The 27,043-nt window shown below is 40.5% G+C and overlaps 2 protein-coding genes across 7 annotated transcripts in view; one reads left to right on the top strand and one right to left on the bottom strand.

Annotated features, from left to right (window-relative positions):
- LOC308618579 (angiopoietin-1 receptor-like) overlaps window positions 1-4,738 on the top strand; it is a 66,262-nt gene extending 61,524 nt beyond the window's left edge. The window contains exons 19-22 of the mRNA XM_081236631.1: window positions 289-329; window positions 1,218-1,314; window positions 2,858-2,957; window positions 3,806-4,738. Of these exons, the coding sequence (XP_081092757.1) occupies window positions 289-329; window positions 1,218-1,314; window positions 2,858-2,957; window positions 3,806-3,880 (313 nt within the window). The 3' untranslated portion in view covers window positions 3,881-4,738. The remainder of the gene's footprint in view (window positions 1-288; window positions 330-1,217; window positions 1,315-2,857; window positions 2,958-3,805) is intronic.
- Window positions 4,739-6,086: 1,348 nt separating this feature from the next.
- Window positions 6,087-27,043, bottom strand: part of LOC308618649 (uncharacterized protein) — a 42,478-nt gene continuing 21,521 nt past the window's right edge. The window contains exons 5-12 of one of the 6 annotated variants that reach the window (XR_014016046.1): window positions 24,061-24,157; window positions 21,677-21,739; window positions 18,523-18,623; window positions 15,676-15,749; window positions 13,651-13,766; window positions 9,270-9,390; window positions 6,941-7,167; window positions 6,087-6,474 (exon numbers count right to left, since the gene is read on the bottom strand). Coding sequence is in view for 3 of the 6 variants with exons in the window: in XM_081236795.1 (XP_081092921.1) it covers window positions 18,409-18,623; window positions 21,677-21,739; window positions 24,061-24,157 (375 nt within the window). In the remaining 3 variants the exon portion in view is untranslated. Of the gene's footprint in view, window positions 7,168-9,269; window positions 9,391-10,890; window positions 13,767-15,675; window positions 15,750-18,362; window positions 18,624-21,676; window positions 21,740-24,060; window positions 24,158-27,043 lie in introns of those variants that run through there. The other 5 variants (XR_014016045.1, XM_081236796.1, XM_081236795.1 and 2 more) reach the window with 5 other exon arrangements.

Here is a 27,043-nt window from a genome sequence, read left to right as displayed (position 1 = left end):
TGACATAGGTCTGTCTGGCTTAGAATCTCCTGCTTTCCAGCTTTCCACCTTGCATTCGCTACCTAAAGCGAGTGGGAGCTCTGGCAGAGCTAACACTCTTTCCCTGTTATAATCCTTCCACTGGCCGAAGAGGAGATAAATGCATGCTGTGTGCAAGGCCCTAGCCTAGGAAACAGACATGTAACTTTTCCTTTTCTGACCTAGGCTTAGTCGCCCTGGCTTTCTGGGCAGAAAGTTGACTGGGCAACATACGTGCTGGTTATTGGTTTCTCTTTTGTTCCTCTGCAGATGGTCCTATGGCGTGTTACTATGGGAGATTGTTAGCTTAGGTGAGTATCCATGTCTACCTACCAGGTGAGGCTCTAGGCAAAGCGAGTGGGCCCCTCCCGGACTCCTTTACCGTATAATCTCATGGGTAACGTGTACTCAGTGCCAACAGACGCCACTTGGGAAAAGAACCTTACGGGTTTCCATGTTTGAGTGTGTTTATTCCCATGGTTCTCTTTATGAAAGCCCTGTGTTTAATGTCATATTTAATACTAATAACCTGGTGGTCAAGAACTTCATTCTGAGTTGTCTCTGCTTGTGCACAGATGTCACAGAGCTGTCATAAGTTTACTTCTACAACTTGAAGACAGTATATTATGAAAAGTCACATTTTCTAAGGCCATTTAATACCACGTGAAAATGTGCATGCCAAAAACCAGAAAAAATTCCCATAATCCCGGTTTTATAAATATTACACATGAAAAAAACTGGGAGGACCACACAGAAGGATTTTTTAAAATGTAGTTTTTTTCTGCATTATTTTTTGTATTTTCCACAGTAAACATGTATTGCTTTTCTAATTAACATTGATAGATAAAATAGGAATTGCATAACATAAATACAGACTTCCAATTAGGAAAAAGATCCATGTCATTGGTACAATAGACGTGCTGTGTGTAGACAGACTTGGGGAAGAGGAATAGCACCAGAAGGAAGGAGACTGTGGTGGATCTCTGCACTAAGGAGTGGCCGCACGAAAGCACGGTCTGTAGCCGAAGTCCAGCTGTGATGTGCGGTAGGCTTGCTCCGGAGGAAGATCACCACGGGTGCTCAGCATCGCTTGACACACCCCGTCTTTCTCCCAGCCCCTTGGCTGTATAGCCTCAGGGCAGGAGATGCTGACTTCTGCATCCGAGGGGGCTTAGGGTGCACCGTTTCCTGTCTTCCAGGTGGCACCCCTTACTGTGGGATGACGTGTGCAGAACTCTACGAGAAGCTGCCCCAGGGCTACAGATTGGAGAAGCCGCTAAACTGTGATGATGAGGTGTAAGTCAGGCCTCACCCGGGGCCATTTTATCCTGACTTTCTCCTTGTACCTTTCTTGGACTGACTCTAGTGAAGGAGCTATCTGATACATACACGTATGTTTACCTATATGTGCACACACGCACGCACACATGCACACCCCATATAGTCAGAAACAAGGGGGTTCTTGAAACTAAGACTGTGATGCAATGGGCAGGGAATAACAGCTTTCTAGGCATAGAAATCCAGGAGGAATTTAAGGTGATGATTCTTGGTTGAATCTTAAGGTTGAAAGGAGAAAGGGCAACAAAGGCAGAAAAGATCTGAAATAAATTCATGAAATTATCCATGAATTAAATGTATGAAACCTTGAGACTAACTTTGGGGACAGAGATTTCAGAGCTGTTATATTAAGAAAGACAGATTTTTCTTCATAAAATCTTACTTCTATGAGGATTATTTTCCAGGAATAAGTATTCTTCTCAGGGGAATAATGATTATCTTTAGCGATGTTGCCATTCCCAGAACTAACCAATGTAGTTGCTGCCTAACTGGCATGATTTGAAGAGTGCAAGGCTCTAGGCTGAGCAAGTAATTTATCATCCAAACCAAGCCACTTCTAAGAGTGAAATAGGGTGCTGTTATTGTTATGGTACAAGAGATATAAAACTAGACCATCCTGGGAAAACCTGGATGTACCTGAACCATCATTGGACAAAGTCCCTAAAATGTCATCTTTTGAGATTCATTCCATAAGGAGTGATATTTTCAGCCCTTATGAAACTTCTGTTAAAGTACAAACTGTTCTATTGATAGAATCTCTAACACCCCAGGCTGATGGTTGAGAGCCCTCTGTGCACTACAGGTCCCCTGAGTCACCTGGTCAGCATGTGAAATCTTGAGCCCCATTCCCAGACATGATTCTGTACATCTAGGGTGCGTCCCAGGAATCTGCATTTTAACAAGTAGTTCTGGCCACATTTGAGAAAGTACTGACTTAGACCAGCACTTCCTAAGCTAGGTGGAAAGTGTGAGACGTAAATAAATGACACAGAGTTCTGTGATCAGTTATGTCTGGGAAGCTTCTAGGTTAAACCTGGTTAAAAAGGTAGCTTGTTTTTAATGGAATGACTTCTCAAGATTTTCCTGGGTCGATCCCTAAGAGGAAGATGCCATGGGTGGCATTTTGCAAATTTATTTGAGCATGGGGCCATTTAAAAAAAATAAAACCCTGACATTTTGAGAGGTGTGGTATTCCAAGGGACATGCTGCCCTAGACATGTAACTCAGTTCTTTCCAGATAATCAGAATAGCTGAGACCAAGATCCCATGGGAGTGGTAACTAAAGCAGGCACTAGATCTAGTGGGAGAAGAAAGGGGACTTGGATGGGGAGATGGGAGGCCTAACAGAATCTTCCTAGGTGCCGTACTTTTGTCTTTTGCTGGCTAAGCGTGATGACCATGCGTTGGGTGGCTACATTCTCTTTTTTGCCATACCCTACACCTGGCTGTGCGCAGGCCTGAAGCACAGTTGTAGACTTAACCCTTTCACTGTTTTCAAAAGGTATGATCTCATGAGACAATGCTGGCGGGAGAAGCCTTATGAAAGGCCCTCATTTGCCCAGATCCTGGTGTCCTTAAACAGGATGTTAGAAGAACGAAAGGTGAGTATGGAGATCAAAGCAGGGGTTCTTTAAGTGGAATTCCTCATGTGTCTATTGTGGTTAATAAAAAGTTGATACAAGTCAACAGGTTCTCCTGAGCATGACCCTAGGTGCTAGAGGGACATAAGGATGTGGACCCAACTTTGAGGAAGTTACAATTTTGGAGGACATAAGATTCCTATATAAGATACAGTCACACACAGTAGCACAACATATACAACTGGCTTATTCGAGCTAGAAGCAATCTTAAATCTCATCAGTCATACAGCCTGACCCTTTAATTTTATAGAGGAAGAAACAGACGTAGAAGGGTGAAAAGTGACTTGCCCAAGGACAAACAGCAGGTAGACAACATAGCGTGGTCTACAGGTTACTATGGGGAGGGTCAGGCATTCTATCAAAATTTCTAGAAAGTAGTTGACTATACAGACCTGAGGTTCGAAAGACAAATCTAGGTTAGGGAAGTAGATGTTGAACGTCATCAAAACCCAGTTGGTAATTAAACCAAAGATGTGGGTGAGGTCACACAGCAGGAGGTGAGAAGCAGACAGAGGAAGGGGCCTTAGAGGATGTGGGGCGTGTCAGGAGGGACCAGTGAGAGACCATGAGAAAGAGAAGCCGGAGACTGAAACAGGTGAGAGGAAGCAATCCTACTTGCAGAAGTCAGGGGATGCTTTTCAGGAAGAAAGTTGTTAAACACAACAGAGGGAATAAGGATAGAAAACTACCCCCCAAGTATCCGCATCTGAGTTGAAACAAGCTAAGGAAACTGGGGTATTACTGTAACTGCCCCTGGCAGAGGCAGGACTGAGCCAGTTTGTGTCTCTGAACCACTCTTGTTCTTCTAGACCTACGTGAATACCACGCTTTATGAGAAGTTTACCTACGCAGGAATCGACTGTTCTGCCGAAGAAGCAGCCTAGGACAGACCATCTTCAGCTGTATATTCCGTTTTCGCTTCACCAGCATGAGAGACCCTTGAGAACTTGATGCCAAGCAAGCAAGTCTCTGTCAAGAGAGGTGACATAGAATATGGACGTGTATATAGATTGCTGTCTGTCTGGGACATTCACCGTAAGACCCCTGTGTGTGAATCTATAGTACCCTCTATTAGGACTGTATATATACTATTTTGAGTAAGAATGTGCTGGAATCAGAATGCCTGTGGTTTCATATGCAATAATATATTTTTCTAAAAACATGGACTTTACAGGAAGGTGTGAGAGTACAATTACTGTAGTGCATAACTCATTATTGTCCCAGATATTTTTGATATTTACCTATATATTGGATGTTATGTCTTGCTGTGTAGAAGAAAATATTGTAAACCTGACCCTGATAGCACAGGTGAGAAAAGTAGGGGAAATGTATGAATTCTTACAGGACATGGATTTAAGTCTGTACCTAAGCAATATAAAAGAGCTTCTTCTATCTCTAAAATTTCCCCCTCACCTGTGGAAGCCACCCCAATTTCATTTCATAATTTGACAACTTTGTCAGGTGTTTCCAGAGCCCACAAGTCAGTCCAGAATGCTAACCCTGAAAAACAGATTTAAATCTCGTTCCTTAGATGCCTAAGAACTTTGAGAGAAGTATAAGTTTGATCAATTAATAGGATTTAGTTTTAGTTTCTTTGATAACATTGATGTGTTTATTAAGAAATTAAAATAGGAAGCTTGGAGTTAGTTAGTTATATTTGGGAGACATGTGACATCATATCAGATTAACATCCCTACCTGTATTACACATTGTAAAAAGTTTTAGTTTTGATCATTTGTGAGTTTACCATTCATACTGCAGGCACATGCTACACTGAGATCATATAGTAAGTGAATAAATGTCTTGCCTACCCACATTTTGTCCAGGAATGTGTCTCATAGGTATTGCCAAATGTCTGTATTATACTTTTGAGAAAAACACCTTAAATTATCATCCTCTACCTTGTTGGTAATATGCAGAGAGCAGTTGGTGGGTATATGCCACCAGACGTATCTCAAGCTCACAAGATTAGAAATGTCTTCCAGAAGTATCCTACTGTCTAATCTGTTTTCTTGCACCTCTGGTAGTATTCCCATGTGAACTGAGGGCTTAGAACTAGAATCCCTTTTAATTGTGCTGCAATGTTAACAGTTCGCCATACCGCATAATGTTCCATATTCCTGCCATCTGCTCAACTTTATGCATCAGAAACAATGACCAGGAAATTGTATTTGTCCCAAACGCTCTTCATCCACAACAGCATATGCAGTGGAGACAAAACAAAAGCAAGACGGCTGTCGCAGCGTTTATTGCATCAACTAAGTAGGGGCTCAAATGAAGAGCCATTGAAAGTAGGTCCAAATATATATATATATATATATACACACATATATATATATACACACACACACACACACACACACATATATATACACACACATATATATATAAACTATATATATATATATATATACACTATTTATATATACATATACACTATATATACATATACATACATATATATGTATAGATAGATGTGTATATATGTATATATATGTGAATAGTTCCATTTTGCTTTTTACCCAAATGTTGTGGAGATACTCCTGACAGCTCTTGGTTTGCATGTACATGGAACTGAACAAGAACAAGGATGATCTGAAAAATGTAGATAATGTCTTCAAATTTTGCATGTGGCTTTGGAATACATAATAACAGCTGCTTTTTCTATAGCAGCCTGACCTTCTTGATTACATATATTTAAAATACTTTAAATTTACATCATTACAAATTTACTTCATGTCAAGTATAAGAGATGACTAAGGAAGTACTTACGGTATCAAGAAAAAGGAACTGGACTTCCCTGGTGGCAGAGTGGATAAGAACCCGCCTGCCAATGCAGGGGACATGGGTTCGAGCCCTGGTCTGGGAAGATCCCACATGCTGTGGAGCAACTAAGCCTGTGCGCGACAACTACTGAAGCCTGCGCACCTAGAGCCCGTGCTCTGCAGCAAGAGAAGCCACCGCAATGAGACGCCCGCACACCGCAAACAACGAAGAGTAGCCCCCGCCTGCAGCAACTAAAGAAAACCCGCGCACAGCAACAAAGACCCAATGCAGCCAAAAATAAATAATTAAAAAGAAAAACGAATTCAGTGATACTTAAGATTTACTTGTAAATTCAAAGTACCAAAGCAGCAAACCTGAGGTGTTCTTACTGAGGGCACATCATCACCATCAACTTGAATTTACTCCTGGCACAGAGACCATACGATTGACAGCTCTGGGTCTCATCCCTACCATTGGCAGAGAAACCTTTGTAGTTTTGTAGCATGTTAACAGCATTAATATTAAAGATTCATACTTACTCAAAGGTCGATAGTCAAATTGAATAAAGTCATGTCATTTCCATGGGCCAGTTTCCACATCATCAAAAAGCAATTAAGAAGGAAAGAACCAACGCCTTAAAGGAATTAGACAATTCCAGTACTGGGTATATAGATTAGATTTCAGTGTGTTTAGAAGAGCCATAGGACACTGCCTTAAAAAAAAAAATCAGTGAGTTGTTGATATCAAGTAAGAATACACCAGTTAGATTAAAAACACATTACACAGTAGCCAAATGACCAGAACTTTTATGTTAATAGTACACTGAAAAGTTTACATTTACTTCCATATAGTTTGTGAGGAAAATCTCCACTTCTGTTTCTATATAGATGATCTAAAGAAAACTTACAATTTTGTTAGGTAAAGATGTTTCTATCTCCAAGCAGCATAATGGTTCTAAGTATTTAGAGAGAAAAAGGAATTTAAGTAACCTGAGAAACGACCTTTGTGAAAGTCCTGGACCCATTACTTCAACTTCAAACCATCTTCCACTGTTATTTGTACACTGCCTACAAAGATGAGTCAAATTCCAGAAAACCTAATTCCTTCCCCCGCTCGTCCCCAGTCACAACTTTAGAAATCACTGTGGAAATTTAACCTTTAAAATGTAATAAATAGACCTCAACAGTGCTTGTCCTTCTCCTCTTCTCTTTGAAAGCATGGAGAAACCTCATGTTATTATAGACCAAACTCTACTGCCAGCAGTGGAGGCCAAGTAGTCACGGAAGCAATGCAGAGGTTTAAGATATTCTTGGGCAAAGTGGTTACTTCTTTCCTTTCAGGTCGTCTTTTACCTTCCAGAGTACCAGTTCCATGCAGGCGGTTGCATTTTCACTTGAATTGTGACCTTCAAATAGTATAGAATATAAAATAGCACATTAGACATAGACAACTCTGTGCTGTTACCCACGGATGGTCTCAAAACGAAGTCTTGAGTTTGAAACAAAATTACCACTGGCCACTTATCAATATTTCATTATTTCATACCTAGGACAACCCCTACTGGTTGCTTTAGAAATGTTTTACATAAATCCAGATGAACAAGCATCTCCCTTTCTCTATGTAACCTGTCCTCAGTCATGTGGTCACTACATTGCTATGACTGGATAGCACATCAGTACTTTCTCCATGAACCTCGTTTCCAGGGAGATACAACAACAAAGTGACAGGTACCACTGAACGACAGAGATCTGACAAGAAGCCAGAAATGGGCTTCCCTGGTGGCGCAGTGGTTGAGAGTCCGCCTGCCGATGCAGGGGACACGGGTTCATGCCCCGGTCCGGGAGGATCCCCCATGCCGCGGAGCGGCTGGGCCTGTGAGCCATGGCCGCTGAGCCTGCACGTCCGGAGCCTGTGCTCCGCAACGGGAGAAGTCACAGCAGTGAGAGGCCCGTGTACTGCAAAAAAAAAAAAATAATAATAATAATAAAAAAATTAAAAAATTAAAAAAAAAAAGAAGCCAGAAATAAGGGACGCTAGAAAAAGTACACCTCTCCAGACAAAGAGTGACCTTAGATACAAAATGACATGGTTTTAAAAAGTAGATGAAATCTACCCAAAATATCAAGCCTACAGTTCTGGTGAAAATAATAAATGACATCCGAGATTAAATGAGAAAAATCATATGGACCACAATTCTAAAATGGTATATTATTGTTTACTTGTGTTATTCTGAGAGAACTGTGGTATTATATAGCTTTTCGAAGATTTTGTTTTACATAGGGTATTTTTTGTTAGGTGAAATATTTTTGTGTCCATGGTTCCAGATTGTTTTCAGTAGAACACATTACAAATTTGATAAGAGCATTTTCTGGGAATTTGAGATATGAATATTTTTAACAAAGCAGATAATGTAAATTAAAGATTTTCTGCAAGATGGTATTGCGTAGTGTCTAATAAACAGAGAATGAAAGAGTAAAGACCATAAAGTAAAATCTGTATTTTGTACAATAAATGGCATGATCAGCGGAGCATCTGTAGAAACATACAGCATTATAACATAATTTTAACATACTCAAAATTAACTTTCTTCTCCCTCTTGTGCAAAAGTGGGGCCTATATGGGTATACATGAAATGTACAGAGTAACTAACCTCCATTCCAAGCCAGACACATATCTCATGCATATCACAATGCCACTAACAGGATAGTTGGTGGCTGTACTTGTTGTATTAGGTTAACTTGTTTAATGTTGGGTATTTTTCATCAGAAAAACCAAAAAGAAAAAAAAGTTCTGAGAGCAAAACCTCTGTACCAATCCACTACAGAGCAAGTGCACGCATGAATGTATTGAATTTGAGCTATACTTCTTCTTACGCAATGCACACTATTTACCCTGGGTGAGAGAACTTGGACCCAAACAATTTTAGAATCTCTTTAGGCTTAACGAAAATCACATATGAAAGGAGGTACACAGCAAAATTTAGAATGGAATTAGATCTACACCAACAAAAGTTTTTTTTTTTTTTTTTTGAGATACGCAGGCCTCTCACTGTTGTGGCCTCTCCCATTGCGGAGCACAGGCTCCGGATGCGCAGGCTCAGCGGCCATGGTTCACGGGCCCAGCCGCTCCGCGGCATGTGGGATCCTCCCGGACCGGGGCACGAACCCGTGTCCCCTGCATCGGCAGGCGGACTCTCAACCACTGCGCCACCAGGGAAGCCCCAACAAAAGTTTTATGCATGAATTCCAAGGTCAGGCAACTTGCTGAACCATGATGTGGTCACCAGTCTCAGTTTAATTGCTATTTTGATGCCTGTGGAACATCTAGGACTATACCAGGCAGTGAGCATGGAACACTTTTTACTTAAGCAGAAGCTTTGGGATTCTCTACCCAAGAAGAGAACCCACAGGGCAGCATTTCAAACAGTAGACCTTTACCATGAACCTCATGGTTTACTCAAGTCAGACTTAGGATCCTGATATTTATCACGAACAAGCAGGCTCTTACCATCATCCTGAATGATTCTCCGCAGGTAGTCGGCCACTAGGCTTTTAAGGGATCTTTTGTGAGGCAAGCCTAGCCGATGAGGAAACACAACTGTCGTGTCCACAATTGAAGTATGAATTAACTGTCAAAGGAAAGAGGAAAACTCTTTAGACGTTCTTCCCAAAGAATAAGGAAACTGATGGCAGCAACAGTAACTGTAGCAGCAGTAACTAGGCTACAAAAGCAAGTGACATGAGCAGTTACAACAGGCCAGTCACTAGGCACTTTACTTGGATTATTTCACTACAACCTGCAGAGTAACCTAGCAAGGTAGGTATTTTATTGTCCCTTTTTACAGCCAAGGAAACTGAGGCTTCGAGAGGTTAAGAAAGTTGCCTAAGCTGAGTCAGCAGGGTAGAAGGAAATCCAATCTCAGCAGCCTGACTTCCAAGTCCACTTTCCTACCAAGGGAGCACCACCAGGGGGCAGCATGAGCTCAGAGCAGTTCCAATAATTACTGGCGGGGTGAGGGGCGGTAAAGGGTGAGCCAGGCTCCTCCCACCTTGTGACTCAGCGGAGGTGCAGGCACACCTCACTCTAGTGCAAGGCCCATTTCAGTGGTTTGTCTGTCCCTGGGGAGGGGGCATGGACAAGGATTAGTCCCATCTAGGTCCAAATCCCCTCTGCTTACACATGGAAGAAGGTGAATAAATTTTTCCTGAGATTTAATAAAGTAGGAAATAGTGATACAATAAGAGAGGGGTCAGATAACTGAGAGCCTGGACTGTCAGCTACCAGTTTGGATTCCTCGTTAGAAGAGCTGTACTTTGAAAAAGCATTGAAGAAGATTAGCCTCAGGACAAGAGTAATTTAAAGACTGATCAAGAAGAGAGGGGGTTGGGACTTCCCTGGTGGTGCACTGGTTGGGAGTCTGCCTGCCAATGCAGGGGACACGGGTTCGAACCCTGGTCCGGGAAGATCCCACATGCCGCTGAGCAACTGGGCCTGTGCGCCACAACTACTGAGCCTGTGCTCTGGAGCCCGCAAGCCAGAACTACTGAGCCCACATGCCACAACTACTGAAGCTCGCGCACCTAGAGCCAATGCTCCCCAACAAGAGAAGCCACCGCAATGAGAAGCCCACGCACCGCAATGAAGAGTAGACCCCGCTCTCAGCAACTAGAGAAAGCCCGTGCGCAGCAACAAAGACCCAATGCAGCCAAAAATTAAATAAATGAATAAAAAAGAAGAAGAAAGGGGTTGGAAGTTTAATGTTTAGCACCTACTACGCCCCATCCATAAACGCTTTAAATTCTCACTTTTAATGTGTCAGCCACCTCCTAGACACTGGTTCCTGGCTGCAGAATACTGAGCACATAAAAGAAGGTGGTGGGGGAAATAGAGAAATCTACGAGTAATCTGGGTGAAAGAAACAGACGGATTACAAGGAATAAAAAAACACAGTGGTTTCAAATTTTCTGGTCTGGGAGACAAGTGAAACAGAACGGTTCCTGGAAAATGAGAGACAGGAAAGTCATGGTGAGAAACTGAGTCTGAGACAAGCTGTCGCTGAGGTGTCAGAAGGACACCCCTGTGAAGAGCTTTCTTACAGAAAGCTTACGTCCCCAGCTCTCTTTGCTCACACTTGGGTGGGGTCTGGTGGAAGCACATTCCAGTCTCATCTGTCACATGCACAGACAACAGTGCTGTGTGAAACAACTATCTATACTATGGTACCAGCTTTGCAGGGAAAGAGGTGGATACTCAGGAAAATTAAATGGCCTTACTTACATTCTTACACTAAAGAAGAACTAGCCCTTCTCAGCATGAAGGTAAGTCCTAGGGGTGGCTGAAACAAACAGTCAAGGTCCCCAAAGTTCTAGAGTTGCGCTGTGCAATGTGGTAGCCACCAGCCACATGTAACTATTGAAATTAAGTAAGCAAAATGAAAAAATCGTTTTCTCGGTCACATTAGACACATTTTAAGTGCTCACTAGCCACATGTGGCTAGTGTCTACCATATTGGATAGTGAACATGTAGAACGGAGAGTTCTGTTGCAGAGCACTGTTCTAGATCGGGGGTGGCCACCAAACTCTCTTCCGAGTTATAAATAGTTTAGGCTTGCAGGCCATACCACTTCTGTTATAACTACTCAACAATGCCACTGTAGTATGAAAGCAGCGATAGAAAATACATCAGTGAGTGGGTGTGGTGGCTCTGTTCCAATAAAAATAGTTGCAAAAACAGGTGGCTAACATGGACCATAGTGTGCTGACACCTGTTCTAGGACATGGAGCAAAGAACAGACCATTTTAACCTGGAGTATTAAGGGGGAGATTTTCAAGTCTATCATGCCAAGAAAAATGAACATGCCATTTGATTTTGAGCCTACCTTATAGGTAGGCTTTATAAGTCTACCTGACTTAATATGAAAAAGTTATCTTCCAGGACGTGACTATAATAACCTATTAGATAAACGTAGTTTTACCCACTTGAATATTAAAGACAATGATCTAAGACCATGTCAAAACAACGATTTTGGTTTCATCACAATTGATGATGGACTTTCTTTCTGACCTGTTTAGCCAAATGACTTGGGCATCTTATACTGCTTCTGGTTTACAAGAGTTGGACAAAGTCATCAGCACAGTGATTCTTATCTTGTTTTGTCTAAAAGGGCAAATCAAGCAACAGTGATAACACAATGATAATGACTACCACATTAGCACATAGAGCTTTGTTTTGTTTTTTTTGCGGTACACGGGCCTCTCACTGCTTTGGCCTCTCCCGTCTCGGAGCACAGGCTCCAGACGCGCAGGCTCAGCGGCCATGGCTCACGGGCCCAGCCGCTCCGCAGCATGTGGGATCTTCCCAGACCGGGGCACGAACCCGTGTCCCCTGCATCGGCAGGCGGACTCTCAACCACTGCGCCACCAGGGAAGCCCCCTTTTGACTTTTTCTTTAAAGATTCAAGTTTTTATTTTTAAAGCAAGACCTGCAGTTCTCATTTTGTTGCTATGAGTATCAGTAATTAGCAAAGCATTTCCTGACTTGTTCCAAAAAGGAGTTAGAAGATTCCGCTAAACCCATGGAAGAACAAGAACCAATAAGAGTACAGTAACTTTAAATATAGTACAATTTTGTCAGTTATAGCTCAATAAAGTAAAAAAAAAAAAGAGTAAAATATAAAATAGCTGGGGCTATTAGGATATGGCCAAAATGAGTAGGAAAAAAAATCAAATGAGCTCAGGAGAGAGATTAGTAACAAAATGCATTTTCTGATAACAGCAACTTTTACTGAGTTTTTACGTATTCAACCATTTTTATGAACCATGAGGAAATTCAGGTTAAAAAATTCTTGTTAGCAGAATTCTTTACAATTATTCTCAAAATTTATCACAACAACTTTTAATTCACTTGACCACCTTGCCTTACTGTGCTCCAAAATTATGGACGTACACATATATAATATATATTATGTATACTATATATACTATAATACTATAAACTATGTACTATAGTATATAATGCATGTAATATACACGTGTATATGTGTATCAAGTCATATTTGTTCATATATACATATACAAATGTATGTATATATGTGTGCATGTATACACACACACGTCATATTAAGTACCATTGGAGAATTTATTTAAAGAAGATTGAATAAATACAGTCACACCAGTAATTAACACTTCTAAATTTTCATTGTAGAATAAGATCAATGTCTTCTATTTTATATTTAAATAGATATATTTAAATAAATATATAAATATGTCATGTCATATGGCTTATATGCCTTTAGGAAATCCAATTCAATTAATCAATGATATTATCGGGTGTTTTATATGAGCTTTTTAAAAATTAAAGGCACATCTATATCACACTATCTCAAGTTAGCATTGAATTTGGATCAGAAACATGTCCTACTTTAATAACAGTAAAATAGAATTTGCACTGAACCAGTGTTCTGTATGCTATATCAAAGCTACGTATACTCAGCGACACGTTTACAGGATTATAGAAATTTTCATCCAATGGGAATAGTATGGTATTTTCAGAAGAAACTGATTAATGATTGAATGAATAAATAACGTGTTCAATATTTTTGTCTGTCTCTCTAGCCTCCTACCTACCATTCCAACATGTAAACAACATGAGTGCTGAGGCCGTATCTCTAATTTAGGGTTGTTACCCAGGGCCTAATACAGTGTCTACATAATTTTAGCAAGGTACTCAACAGAACATGAATAGTTTTGAATAAACAGATTAATTAAAAGAAAACAGTGTTAACTCATGCGCTAAAGTTGAATCAAATAAAAGTACCTAGGCTAAAACTCAAAGTACATGTTCAATGTTCTATAATTTCAAAAACAAACCCCTGTGTATAATGCATACCTACTGTTACAGTCAATGACTTCTTCATCTGGTTTCACAAATGTATCATAGTCCACCTGGAGGCTGGGATCAACCACTGTCACTTGAGTAAGTTCCAAACCTTTGGCTGTATAGCACTATAAAGATGGAACTATTAAATTTAAACATCATATTGGGCAAACATATTTTAACATCTTAGATATCTTAAAGGAATATTTCTAACTGGAATATACAATCTAACCCTATCATTCAGTTTTGCTAACAAAAGCCAGTGTGTGGATCTGATGGTCATATAAAAGATGATCCAAGCTTTAATTTTTTCCTTAATGTTGGTAATATTTCTGCTAATAAAAATAATTTCATTTTCTTGGCTTAGGCTTTACAATTATTTTCATTAGAGGTCAGTGCTATCCAAAAGAACCTTCTGTGAAGATGAAATGTTCTATTTCTGTCCTGTCCAATATGGTAGCCACCAGCCACAAGTGGGGATTGAGTATGTGAAATATGGCTACTATGACTGAGGAACTAAATTTTTAATTGTTTTTTTTTCCTTTTTGCAGTACGCGGGCTTCTCATTGTTGTGGCCTCTCCCGTTGCGGAGCACAGGCTCCGGACGCGCAGGCTCAGCGGCCATGGCTCACGGGCCTAGCCGCTCCGCGGCATGTGGGATCTTCCTGGTCCGGGGCACGAACCCATGTGCCCTGCATCAGCAGGCGGACTCTCAACCACTGCGCCATCAGGGAAGCCCTAAATTTTTAATTTAATTTAATTTTTTATTGAGGTAACATTGTTTTATAACATTATATAAGTTTCATGTGTACAACATTATATTTTGACTTCTATAAACACTACAGCACACTGCACCACCAAAAATTTTGTTTTCATTCATCACCATACAGTTGACCCCCTTTACCCATTTTGCCCTCCCCCGCTTCCCCTCTGGTAACTGCTACTCTGTTCTCTATACCGACATGTTTGTTTGCTAGTGGATACCATAGTGGACAATGCAGTTATAAACCTTGTTGAATGAAAAAAAAATCATTTGATTTCTAAGCCAGAAGCAGCTTTCATTGTCTGCAATTAAAAATCTAAGCTTAAAAACTCCACAAATCTGCTTTCCAAATATGCCACAGGGAACAAAAATTTAATTTTATGTTTTGTTAAAGATGACTGTTCACATAATGTTTGACATATACAAAGCACTTTGCCATATATTAGTGTATCTGATTCTCACCATCACTGTCGGATTGTTATTAACCTCATAATTTACAGATTGGAGCATCCGGGAGACTTGCCTGATAAGCAGTGGAGCTTCCGAGGTCTCATGATTCCAAGTTCTGTTTTTCCCCTACTGTTTAGTATTGATTCTCATATGAAAGAAGATAACTCCCTATAAATATTTTACTGTCTCTATAAAAACAATAGTTTTTTAAAAATTAAAGCTTTTATGCTGATTTGGGGGATAACAGTAGTACTCATAACATTTTCCACCGGTGTAATTTCAGCAATGTAATGAGTAGGACAAGCAGTGACTATATATAAAGAAAAATTAATAAGTAAAAGAAAGAGGATCATGGGCCAACTCCTGGCTCCATCACCAAGTGCAGGTATCCCACCAAGTCACTTAACTCTTTTCAGCTTCAGTTGCTTCATCTGAAAATGTGTGAACAACATCACAGCGCTGTGTGGGACTGAGAGAGCGAGCCTGGGAACGTTCTTTACACATGCATAAATAAGGCAAAACATACCACCAGCGTACCACCTCACAATTCACGGCAAATACACCGTGATTCCCGCTGCAGGGTGGGAACTTGACAGAAGTCTTCACAAAGCCTTCTAGGTTTTCTTTTTGGTCATGAACGTGAAGCTGAAGCAAACACTGCCAAATAAGTTACTGTACGTTTTGGCAAGAGCAACTAAGCTCATAAAAATTTCATCAACTGAAAATTAGTGGATTATACCAAATGCTTATGGATCCCCAAGGTCTGCGCAGGAGGCAGCAACTCTGGTTCTGAAACAAGCAGCATTCTGGGGAACAAGCCCTACCTTGGCAACCTGACACCCGGGGGATCCAAGGATACCTTCACAACAGCTGTGCCGCCTTTCTGAGCCACCAAGAACTGCAAACCACACGAAAAGTAAAAATCAAAACAGGCAAGCTTGACAAGGCGGAGTGGCTAACTCCCAGAGCGTCTCACTCACAAGCATCTTTAAGACCGCACCATGCAAGCGATCTGATGTAAAGTCTAAAACTCTGCATGGTTGCTTTTCTAGCTATTATGTAACAAACAGGAAACACTGACTCCTAGAAGCCGAGTTCTCAGAGGCTGCACTTTGAAGGTGAATTATAATTACCAGTGTCTTGAATGCCTTTCTTCCCTTCCTCCCTTTGCTTCCCCATAACGTGGCCGGGCCCCTCAGCTCCTCTCCTGATGTCACTTCTTTATTCTGCTTTAACTCTATGTCAACCATCCTTTCAAAATATTCTCCTCCCTGACCTTCCCTCTTTGCTGAAGCCCCTGGATGATGGGCTCCAGCTACCGCCCTCTCCCTTCCTGCATGTGACCTGAGCAACGTCACCCAGTTACGTAGACTGAGACCGTAATAAAGATGTTGTCTCCAACCCTGGCTGGACCTCTGAAATCCCGACACCCTCTTCTTCCATTTTCCTTGGCCAGACACTTTGCACATTTTCACAGCAACAAGCCTAAGCCTTCTTCTCTCTTTTATCTCTCTCACACCTTCCATCTCACCTGTACCCTTACCTACCCCAAGCCCTTCTTCCCTCTGGCCTAAGGTAATATTCTCCCAACTGCTCCCTAAAAACCCCTCTGCCTGCAGTAGGTTTTGCACCAGTCTTCCTATAAAATGTGGTTAGATTAATCTTCCTCAAGCACATTTTTCATTACATCACTTTCCTCAAATGCTTCACTTGTACATTGCTGATCAAATGCCGATTTCTCAGGCTGGCACTGAAGACTCTTGCTTAACCAACCTTCTATTACTCATCCAATCCTGACATCTCACGGCTTTATCTTACCTTCTCCTGTGATGAGAAAGGGAGGCTGAGAACCAGTATTAGCAGAGCATCTGTTATAAGCCAGGAATTGGACACATCAGCTCACTAAACTGCCACACAAAGCTCATTCTATGAATATGGAAACAAAAGCTCAGAGAGCTTCAGAAACCTGCTCAAGGTCTCAGAGAAAGTAAGTGGTGAAACAGCCCAAAATCTCAGGTCCGCCAGCTCCAAAGTCCCATTCTGTTCATTACGCTGTGTCGTCTAGTTATTCCACACAGTAGTTAATCTGCTACTTTTATTCTCCTACAGTGTCTTCCTATTTTTCTTCCCTTTTGGAATTTATAGTCTCCCCACCCACTAAAACTAAGCCCTAAACACTTAAGTCAAACTTGTCTGATTTACTTTACTATTGATCCATTATTTTTATATTTATTCTATAATTCAATCACATCCACTGTTCCTCTCTACTTCCTCTGCCCTGCTTTATTTTCTTCATAGCAGTTATTATAATAGCTTTCATATTCATTTCCGTATCTGCATAAATAATTCATCTGTTCACCCATCTATCCACGCAGATATTGACAGCCTGTACGCATTAGGTACCATGCTAAGTGCCGGGGAGACATTCGGTCCCTCCGAGAGCTTACAGTCTTTTGAAGATGGCGGATAAATCGCTAAATCATTACAAAATGCAGTTGGGTGCTGTCAAAGGCAGTGACAGTCAAAGGCCCTCAAAGGTTGTGACAGAAGAGGGAGGACCTATTTTAGATCACGGGGTCGCGAAAGAACCTTGAGTAGGTCACATTTAAGGAGAGACCTAAAGGATGAGAAGGAACCAGCCGTGTGAAAAGGAGAGGAGACAGCAGGTTAGAAGGTTCCAGAAAGTTGGCCAGTGTGATAGGAAGGAAACTGTGGAAAGGGTACAAGATAGGGGAAAGAGGCCAAATTCGGCAGGGTTGACAAAGTTATTGAAGAGTTTTCATTAAAGCAAGGGAGTGATGTAAACAGAACTGTGATTTAAAAATTATTCTGGGGGTTGTTGGCTGAGAAGTAGCTTGGGGCAGGGGAGTGTAAGACTGGGAGGATGCTGCAGTAGCTTGGGAAGGAGATGAGGGTCTTGTGGCCCTGGTGGGGGGCAGCAGAGGTGGAGAAGAGACACTTTGGAGGTAACAGAACAAATGGGACGTGGACACCGCTGAGATGAAAGGGCGCACCAGGGAGTTCCCTGGCGGTCCAGTGGTTAGGACTCGGTGCCCTCAGTGCCGTGGCCTGGATTCAATCCTTGGTGGGGGAACTAAGGGCGCTGGCATAGGCAGAAAAAAAGAAAAAAGGGAAAAACAAAACAAAGGCCTTGAATGGGGGTGGGGGAGGGTGCACCGAGGGGAGACAGTGGTGACTGCACCCAGGTTTTTTTTGGTCTGAGTAGGGGAAAAAACCCATCTGAGTGGACTGTAGGGAATTTACTGTGCTGGAGAAGAAATGGGGGCTGGGTTGGGGGTGAGGAAGCAGGTATTCATCCTCACTCAGTGCAGGGCAGGGGCCAAGGAACTGAAGCCGTAAGCAATTATTCTAATGCTGGCCTGTGAAAAGCAGGTGAAGTCAGGAGGTAGCTGATTGACCTGAGGTCTTAAAAAGGCGGAAGAATCATCACAGCCATACTTCTTGAGCCAGCGAGCTCCAAAGTTAAGAAGTGATGGTTGGGAGTGTTTGTAATGGAAACTTTTGAATCAATACAGTTTCTCTTTACTGGGCTGTATTTAACAAATACACACTGAACTGAATACTTTATTCCACTTTTCTCCCCAGCGCTTTGGCACCAGCTCGTCAAGTAAATGAAATGGAATGACCAGATACTTGCCTTTATGACTCACCAGTCGGCCAAGGTGGTAGTGACATTCCTCTCTGCTGCTGTGTTTGCCTGCAGGAGCCACGCCATAGATCTTCCCACATCGACAGCACATCTTCCTAGGAGCTGAAACAGAACACGAAGTAGAGTTATTCATGAATAGATGCGGGGGGGGGCGGAAATGAGGACCTGAATGCAGAGACTTGCCTTTGCATTCCTGATCCTGTCGTGAGCACACACTCAGTGTGATCTCGAAGTAACAGGAAAAGGAACAGAATTATGCAAAGGAGTGTGTGCAGGTGAACTGCTTCCTGCATCAGGGCTGCCACTGCTCAAACAGGCATTCTCCCACCTGCTTCCAGAGTCAGCCCAACGCCAGGTAATTGTGGTTTTAGCACCACAAGTTGACTGTCACCAACTTGATCTGTCATCTACTCTAGTACATAGTAACTCCTGAATTAGGACCCATGTCTTCCTTTTAGACACATAGTGATCTGTTTGTTTATTGTCACTGAGAGTGTATCTGGGCTTTTCGCTAGACCCGTTTATGAATACTTGTTTTTATTAATGACCCTCAAACTGGCTCTGAGGACGATGATGACAGCAACTCTTTTATTTGGGTGTCTGTTATGCGATGATGAGGCAGGCACTGCACCAAGCACTTCAGATGCACTATTTTAACGGATTCTCATAGCTACTGATGGGGCAGCTACCATCATCTCATTATTCAGAGTGGGGAAGCCGACACTGGGAGAGTGACCCATGACTTACCCAGCACCCCGACCCAGATTTGCCTTTCTCCTTCAGAGCCCCGGTTCTTAACTGTTAAGTGTACTGCCTTCCAATGAGAGGATTTAAAGAAAGGTAAAGCAAATGGCGAAAATAATCCCAAGAGAGAAGTTCTAAAGATGCAAGAGATGAAGCTAAATATCTTCTAGCCAATGAAAAATACTTCTATAACTGCATTTCAAACTCTGATGGACCTAACATTTGACAGTTGTGTTAATGTTAAATATTCTCTTGTTATCTCTTTTCTCGGGGGAGAGGGAGTGGGATAAATATATTAACTAACTATGCCCAGTATTTGGAGAAAAGGCAAAATAATAAGACTAACTGTAAGTCTTTTTCTAAGAATTCCTAGTGAAAGGGTATGAAGTATACAGTACACAGCACTGCCTACATATGTCTAGGGGTAAAAGCAGAAGCTCCAGAGTCAGACTCCTTGGGTTCAAATCCTGGCTCTACCACTTATTTTCTGAGTGACCTTTGATAAATTATTTGACCTCTCCGAACCTTAGTTTCTTCATTTGTATAAATGGAGGTGGTAACAGTACTTACCTGAAATGGCTGCTAAGATTTAATAAAACTGATTACATAAATAAAGCACTTAGATACTGGGAATAAAATGAAATGGAAAGGGAAAGAAAATGAAATGCAACAATGCTTTTTTACCTGTAGCCTAATGATGCTGGCCATCATTTGTGGCCATGGCTGGCCACAAATCTTCTTTCCATTAGAAAATGTCAGAACACTGGGACTTTTATTTTTATTTATTTTTCATATTTATTTATTTGGCTGCACTGGGTCTTAGTTGTGGCACGTGGGATCTTCATTGTCGCATGCAGGATCTTCAGTTAGAGCATGGGACTTAGTTGTGGCACATGGGCTCTAGTTCCCTGACCAGGGATCAAACCTGGGCCCCCTGCATTGGGAGCGTGGAGTCTTAGCCACTGGACCACCAGGGAAGTCCCAGAACACTGGGACTTTTAGGGCTCCAGTCTTAGTGTGTAGAAAGGATAATTGTTGGACCCATATACATACGATCATTTACAAGAGTTTTTGTCATGCCTGGGTTTAAAAGAATATTTCCTGGTTTGTCAGGGTTGGGTTGGGGGTAGTTATTTTCACGGAACTGTTCTTCAGTTAGAAGGTAGTCTTTAAGATGTCTGTAGAGAATAATTCCTATGAGCACTAAGAGAAAAAGAAAAGCTGTTCAATAAAATTTAAATTGCTTTTTTTTTCCTTTTTAAGTAGTGGTAAGGTTAGAATCTACTAACCCTTTTAGATATGAAATGCTAGGATTCTGCCTAACATTAAGTATGACAGTAGTCTAAAAGAATCCAAGTCTTCGTGTCCTTCAATAAGAGCCACAACAAATCAATATTGTTTCCTGGATCATGTGATGTCCTAAGCTTTGGGCGAGAGATGGGAAAGTTAAAATTATATCAGTAATAGCTGGTGCATATTAAGCAGGCCAAAACCTGTTCTAAGCATGTTGATTTAAACTTTACATTAAGCCAGAATGGCAAGTGAACTGACTTCACTTTTACAGATGAATTAGATGAGGCTCAGAAAAGTAAGGACATATGAACAAAGTCACACAGCACAGTTGATACACAAACCCAGGCCTTCTGGTTCGAGATCTTGCGTAACAGTTCTTAATACTCACTCAGATAAGAAAAGTACAAAGTCTTACAAGCAGGAGGCAATGGGAACCCTGATGACTCTCACAAAGGCAAAATAGCTCAAAGATCTCTTCCCAACACCAGTAACCCAGTCCCAGATCCCCTCACTCTAATGAGCTCTGGAGAAAGTTTCTCTAATTTATTATTAAAAGCTTTAGCAGAATTTACTAGACATGCTTTAGCAAACTCTTTTGTAAAACGAAAAACTTTGTTACGAGAAGTATTAAGAGATTCTAAAAGCATCTATGTTGTTTCAATTCTTACATGAGGCTTTTTTTTTTAAAGAGAAGCACAACCATCTGGTTTTATTCAAAATACAACCAAATTGTTTTCTCTACCTTCTTTCTTGTTATAAATTCAGACTTTGAGGCTGTACCCAGACCCACTGAATCAGAATCTGCATTTTTAACAAGATTTCCAGGTAATTCCAATGCAGGTAGAGTTTGAAAATTTGAGCAGCACTACTCTTGCTGACTAGACACATGTTAACTACCAAAAGAAAAAACAAAGTTGAGAATTCTATCCAAATATTACTTAAATCAAAGTCCATTTTTTCATCTCCAATTTATACAAGCTTTTAAAAAGGATAGCACATGTACAAAGTATGCAGCTGATCCTTCACAAACACAACAGTTTAATAGCTGCAGTCTACCAAATTTACTTCCCCTTTAAGGTCACAACTGCAAGGGCCTATCATTATCACAGTAAGCTTACCGTTTTTCTTTTCCTTCTTTTTCAATCCAGTTGTCTTATTGTTGTTACTGCTTCCAGACACATCTAAAACATATAAGAACTTTTCTCCTGAGATGAACTATTTTTATCTACTTCATAAAAACATACAGAACATAAAAAGGTCTACAGTATAATGAAATATTTCTTTTTCTTTTAAAACATCCATGTGAGGGCAAACATCTTCATAACCAATTCCAAACTGGGAAAAAGTCATATCTACTCAACTACTAAAAAGATCAGGATTTCACATTTGCTAAAACTAATACATTTTGACTACTGGATAAAGTGTGTCTAAATTTGAGTCACTGAGTTTTATACCATCATTTACCACAACTGTAACAGCTTGCAAACCATTTCTATTTTCATTGGGAATATTTAAAATATGTACTTAGACCTGCATGTTCTATTTCCATGGGCTATATTTAGTATGAGAAAAGAGGGGGGGGAAGCTAGAATGCCATGAAAATACTAATCTAAGAGATCTCGTATATTTTAATACATGTATTTAAGTCTACTTAAAGTGCTGTACATTAAAAAAAATGCCATAAAGGAACCACAGATGAACACTTTTTATATTCTTGAGAATGGAAAAGACTTTCAAAGCATGACACAAAACCCAGAAACCAATAAAAAAGAGATTGATTACACTTTGAAAATAACCTCTATATTATAAAAAAAAGTATAAACAAGGCTGATGCGCAAGTGACAAACTGAAGAAAATATCTGCAGTATATTAAAAGAGAATATGTAAAAGGCTGTCCCAAATGAATAGGACAATTTATAAAGGGGGGGCAGAAGGATACAACGAACAAACTTAAAAAGAGAGAGAAATAAACATCTTCAACTTCGTAGGAATAAAAGATATTAAAATAACCTTTTTAAAAATATACCTTCATACTCTGAAATAGGATAAATAAGAAAGTTTGGCAGGGTATGAGGAAAACCACATACTCCACCATTAGTGGGCGATGTAAATGGACAAACCCTTTCTGGGGTAGTTAACAATATTTACCAGGGCTTCCCTGGTGGCACAGTGGTTAAGAATCCGCCTGCCAATGCAGGGGAGAAGGGTTCGAGCCCTGGTCCGGGAAGATCCCACATGCTGCGGAACAACTAAGCCCGTGTGCCACAATTACTGAGCCTGTGCTCTAGAGCCCATGAGCCACAACTACTGAGCCCGCATGCCACAACTACTGAAACCCATGAGCCTAGGGCCTGTGCTCTGCAACAAGAGAAGCCACCGCAATAAGAAGCCCATGCACTGCAATGAAGAGTAGCCCCCACTTGCCGCAACTAGAGAAAAGCCCTCGCGCAGCAATGAAGACCCAATGCAGCCAAAAAAAAAACAAAAAAACAAAAAAATCCAATATTTACCAATTTTAAACATACAGACCCTTTCTGCTAGCTTCTCTGTGTATAGGAATTTATGCTAAAGATACATATGTTCGGGTTTAAGTAAATGTTAATGTGTTAACATGCCCACACATATTTATCACAGAATTTATACTCAAAAAAAAATGTAAGCAATCTAAATACCCAAAGGCGTTTAGTTCATCTATATTATAGATTCCATATATTGGAATATTTATAGTATAGGTTGTATACAATAGAGTTTCATGCAGTCTTTAAAAAATATGATACAGATCTAGATATGAACGTGGATTCCAGGTTAACTGACAAAAGACTTCTATGATACCTTACTGAGTAAAAAAAGTTAGACACACTGTATATAAAATGATTGTATTCATGAATATTATATATATCTCTGTAGTCATGTAAAGGAGGGTCTATATAAGAGATGTGGAAGACAGTTGTCTTTGACTGTTTTTTTAAAAGATGTTTTTCTGTATTATTTGAACTCATGCCACGTATTCTCAACTGGGGTGGTACTGCCCCCAGAGGAGTAAAATTGGCTCTTGAGGAATGAAAAAAATCTTAGCTATTACAATAGTATGTGGCTTTACAAAACCCAATTTAACTGATAAAATATTATCCCTCAGTACTTCATTTTACTGGGGGTGAAGGAGGTAGAAAAAATAGGTTTATTAGGGGAAAAATATTGATTTTTAAAAAGTTGAGAAGTACTGATACTATTCCACATGGAGGTGAATTACTTTTATAACCAGAAATCAAATTTAAATATATCAGTGATAACCTCTTTCAGTGAGGTTATATTTACATCTAAGTTCAAGGCTAACTTGTTACTTTCAACAAAAAAATGCCACCTGCATGTTCGACTCAACAGAATATTTAAAACATACATTTCATTGAATATCTAAAAACAACCCTGCTAATGAAGAAAACACATTCAGTGTCAGGTGTTAATCACAACTTTTTATCTTATCACTTAATTGAAAAGATATTACCTTGGTCTCTCAGCTTCTTCAGAGTATTTCTTGCTATGTTCACATACATATTTCGACTGCTACAGCACTCATAAATGGCCTTTTCTTCTATTTTAGCCTAAATCACAAAGTGAATAATTAAATGAAAATATTAAATCCAAAGTCTATGAACAATAAATGTCATTTGCTATATAATGGATAAATATGGCAAAATACTTATCTAACTCAAAAGATGGGGGAAATGGTGCCACAAATAATAAGCAACTTATTTTACATTCTATGTTTATGTTTTGTGAGAAGAAAAAAAAAGCAAACTTAATCCCATGAATTTAATCCAAGAACCAGCCACTTATCTTCACAAACTAGAGACCACTGTATGTTTGCAGACAGTGCATGGTGCAAAGCCTCCACAAGCCTACAGTGTCATGAACTCATGTGAGTCTCAAAGCAAGGCCCTGACATTATCAGAGGCACATACTAGTATTCTCATTTAAAAGGTGAGGACACTGGGCTTCCTTGGTGGTGCAGTGATTGAGAGTCCGCCTGCCGATGCAGGGGACCCGGGTTCATGCCCCGGTCCGGGAAGATCCCACATGCCACGGAGCGGCTGGGCCCGTGAGCCACGGCTGCTGAGCCTGCGCATCCGGAGCCTGTGCTCCGCAACGGCAAAGGCCACAGCAGTGAGAGGCCCGCGTACCGCAAAAAAAAAAAAAAGGGTGAGGACACTAAGGCTCAAAGTGGCTAAATAATTTTCTTAAGATCACACAGCAAAGAAAAGACATGATTCTCTTTTCATTATCTTTCTTCTATAAGTTACTTTCCTAAATCCATTAATTACTATTTTTACACCAAAACTCATTAAGATAGGTCAGTAAAAAGGGATGAAACGAGAGAACCAAATGAATAATAAATTGTATATTATATTAATAATTTATTGTGCACCTAGTAGGTACAGGTCTGGAATAAGCTCGTTAAAAGTTTTCTCATTTAATCTTTATTGTGATTCTATGAGGATCACCAATTTATATGAGGAAACTGAGACCAAAGGAGTCAGTATCTTGCTTACTGTTGCAGAGCTAGAAATGGAATCCAGGTGTGCCCAAGTTCCGAAGCCAAGACTCTCCTCACTACACTAAACCATCCCAGAGTGAATGCCATAGGGAGGTTGGAAGACAGTACAGAAGACAAGACAGGGATACAGAAAAAGACAAAGCTGGAAGAAAAAGGGTAACATTTCTCTTTAAGAGGCTCCTTTTTTGTTTCTTTGCTTTGTCATTATTCTTTAACTTATACAGAATCCTAGAGGAGACAGACTTCTGGAATGGTAGGACAAGAACCTTCACAAACTGTCCCACAAAAACAATACAAATACTGGCAAAACAACTAAAACCAACCATTTCAAAATGCGGAAAATTAACCAAAGCCACAGAAGAAAACTGAAAATTGTCTAAGAGAAACTACTGAACCTTGGTAAGACAGTGGTGTCTCTAACATTTTAGCTTGAGGCTATTCCCACCCGCCTTTCTCCCCAGCTTAGTGGCACCATAGCTGCAAAAAATTGGCAGCCAGATAGCCCACAGAAAGGACAGAACTCTTTTAGAGCTACATTAAAGGCATCATCCCCAGAGCACAGTCAGTATTTTGTCCGAACAAGCAGTTCCTGGAAAAATCTCTATTCCCAGAGTGCCATGGGTATTTGTGGACTCAGAGTTCAGATCATGGGAGAAAAAAAAAAAAAACAACCTATCCCCAGAGTACTATCAAAACAATAGTAAATGGGTGGCAATATGGCAGCTACCTAAGGCTATGATTTCAGGCGGGTAAACAAAAACCTAACTAGGAATTTAAAAGGAAATCTTGGAGAACTAGATTTTGAAACTTTGAAAAGCTCTGACATATTCTTAGGGTGTAAAAGGTGACCCAAGGGGGCTTCCCTGGTGGAGCAGTGGTTGAGAGTCTGCCTGCTAATGCAGGGGACATGGATTCGAGCCCTGGTCTGGGAAGATCCAACATGCTGTGGAGCAACTAGGCCCGTGAGCCACAACTACTGAGCCTGTGCGTCTGGAGCCTGTGCTCTGCAACAAGAGAGGCCGCGATAGTGAGAGGCCCGCACACTGTGATGAAGAGTGGCCCCCACTTGCCACAACTAGAGAAAGCCCTCTCACCGGAACGAAGACCCAACACAGCAAAAATAAATTAGTAAATTAATAAACTCCTACCCCCAGCACCTTCTTTAAAAAAAAAAAAAGGTGACCCAAGAAAGACCTGGGAAAAGAGAAGCTCCCAATAACTCACTAGTGGCTGACCTTGAAACCCTGCACAACCAGGAAGTAAAAGCTAAGGCTGTCTTATAAACTGCAACAAGTTCGAAGGCACATAGATCCTCTTGTGGGAAGGGATAAAAAGGGTGGAAGACATACAGACAAGGCATTTAAGATACTTTTCTAACAAGTCATTGGCTGAGCACTAAATTGTACTGACACAGGATGACTCCTAAAATAAATAATAAAAGAACTTAAAAAAATGCCACCAGAGGACTTAAGTGTCCATACACTGGAAGCAATACAGAATCTACAGAATTAGTTCAGAAAAGTCAGTAAGGAAGTAAGTAGCAACAAGAAAAACAATTACAAGAACCTAGCAACAAAATAAATACCTATCTGACCCGACCCTAGAGTTATTATGATACATTATTTAACTGTATAGTTTTCTACAAAAAATCATGAGACATGTAAAGAAACAGGAAAGTATACCACTAACAGGAAGAAAAAAAGCAGCCAAGAGAAAATACTCCTGAGAAAGTCCAGATTTGGGACTTAGTAGACACAGACTTTAAATCAGCTATTGTAAATATGTTTTAAAAATTAATGGAATGATGTCTAGAGGATTAAAGGAAAGTGTGAAAATGATATTTCATCAAATACATAGTACCAATAAAGAGAAATAAAAATAGAAAAAAAAATTGAAGTTGTGGAGTTAAAAAGTACAAAAATTACATGAACAA

This window comes from Mesoplodon bidens (genome assembly GCF_964165515.1).
Source record: "Mesoplodon bidens genome assembly, chromosome: 6".
NCBI lineage: Eukaryota > Metazoa > Chordata > Mammalia > Artiodactyla > Ziphiidae > Mesoplodon > Mesoplodon bidens.
This window is presented reverse-complemented; position numbering and strand designations above follow the sequence as displayed.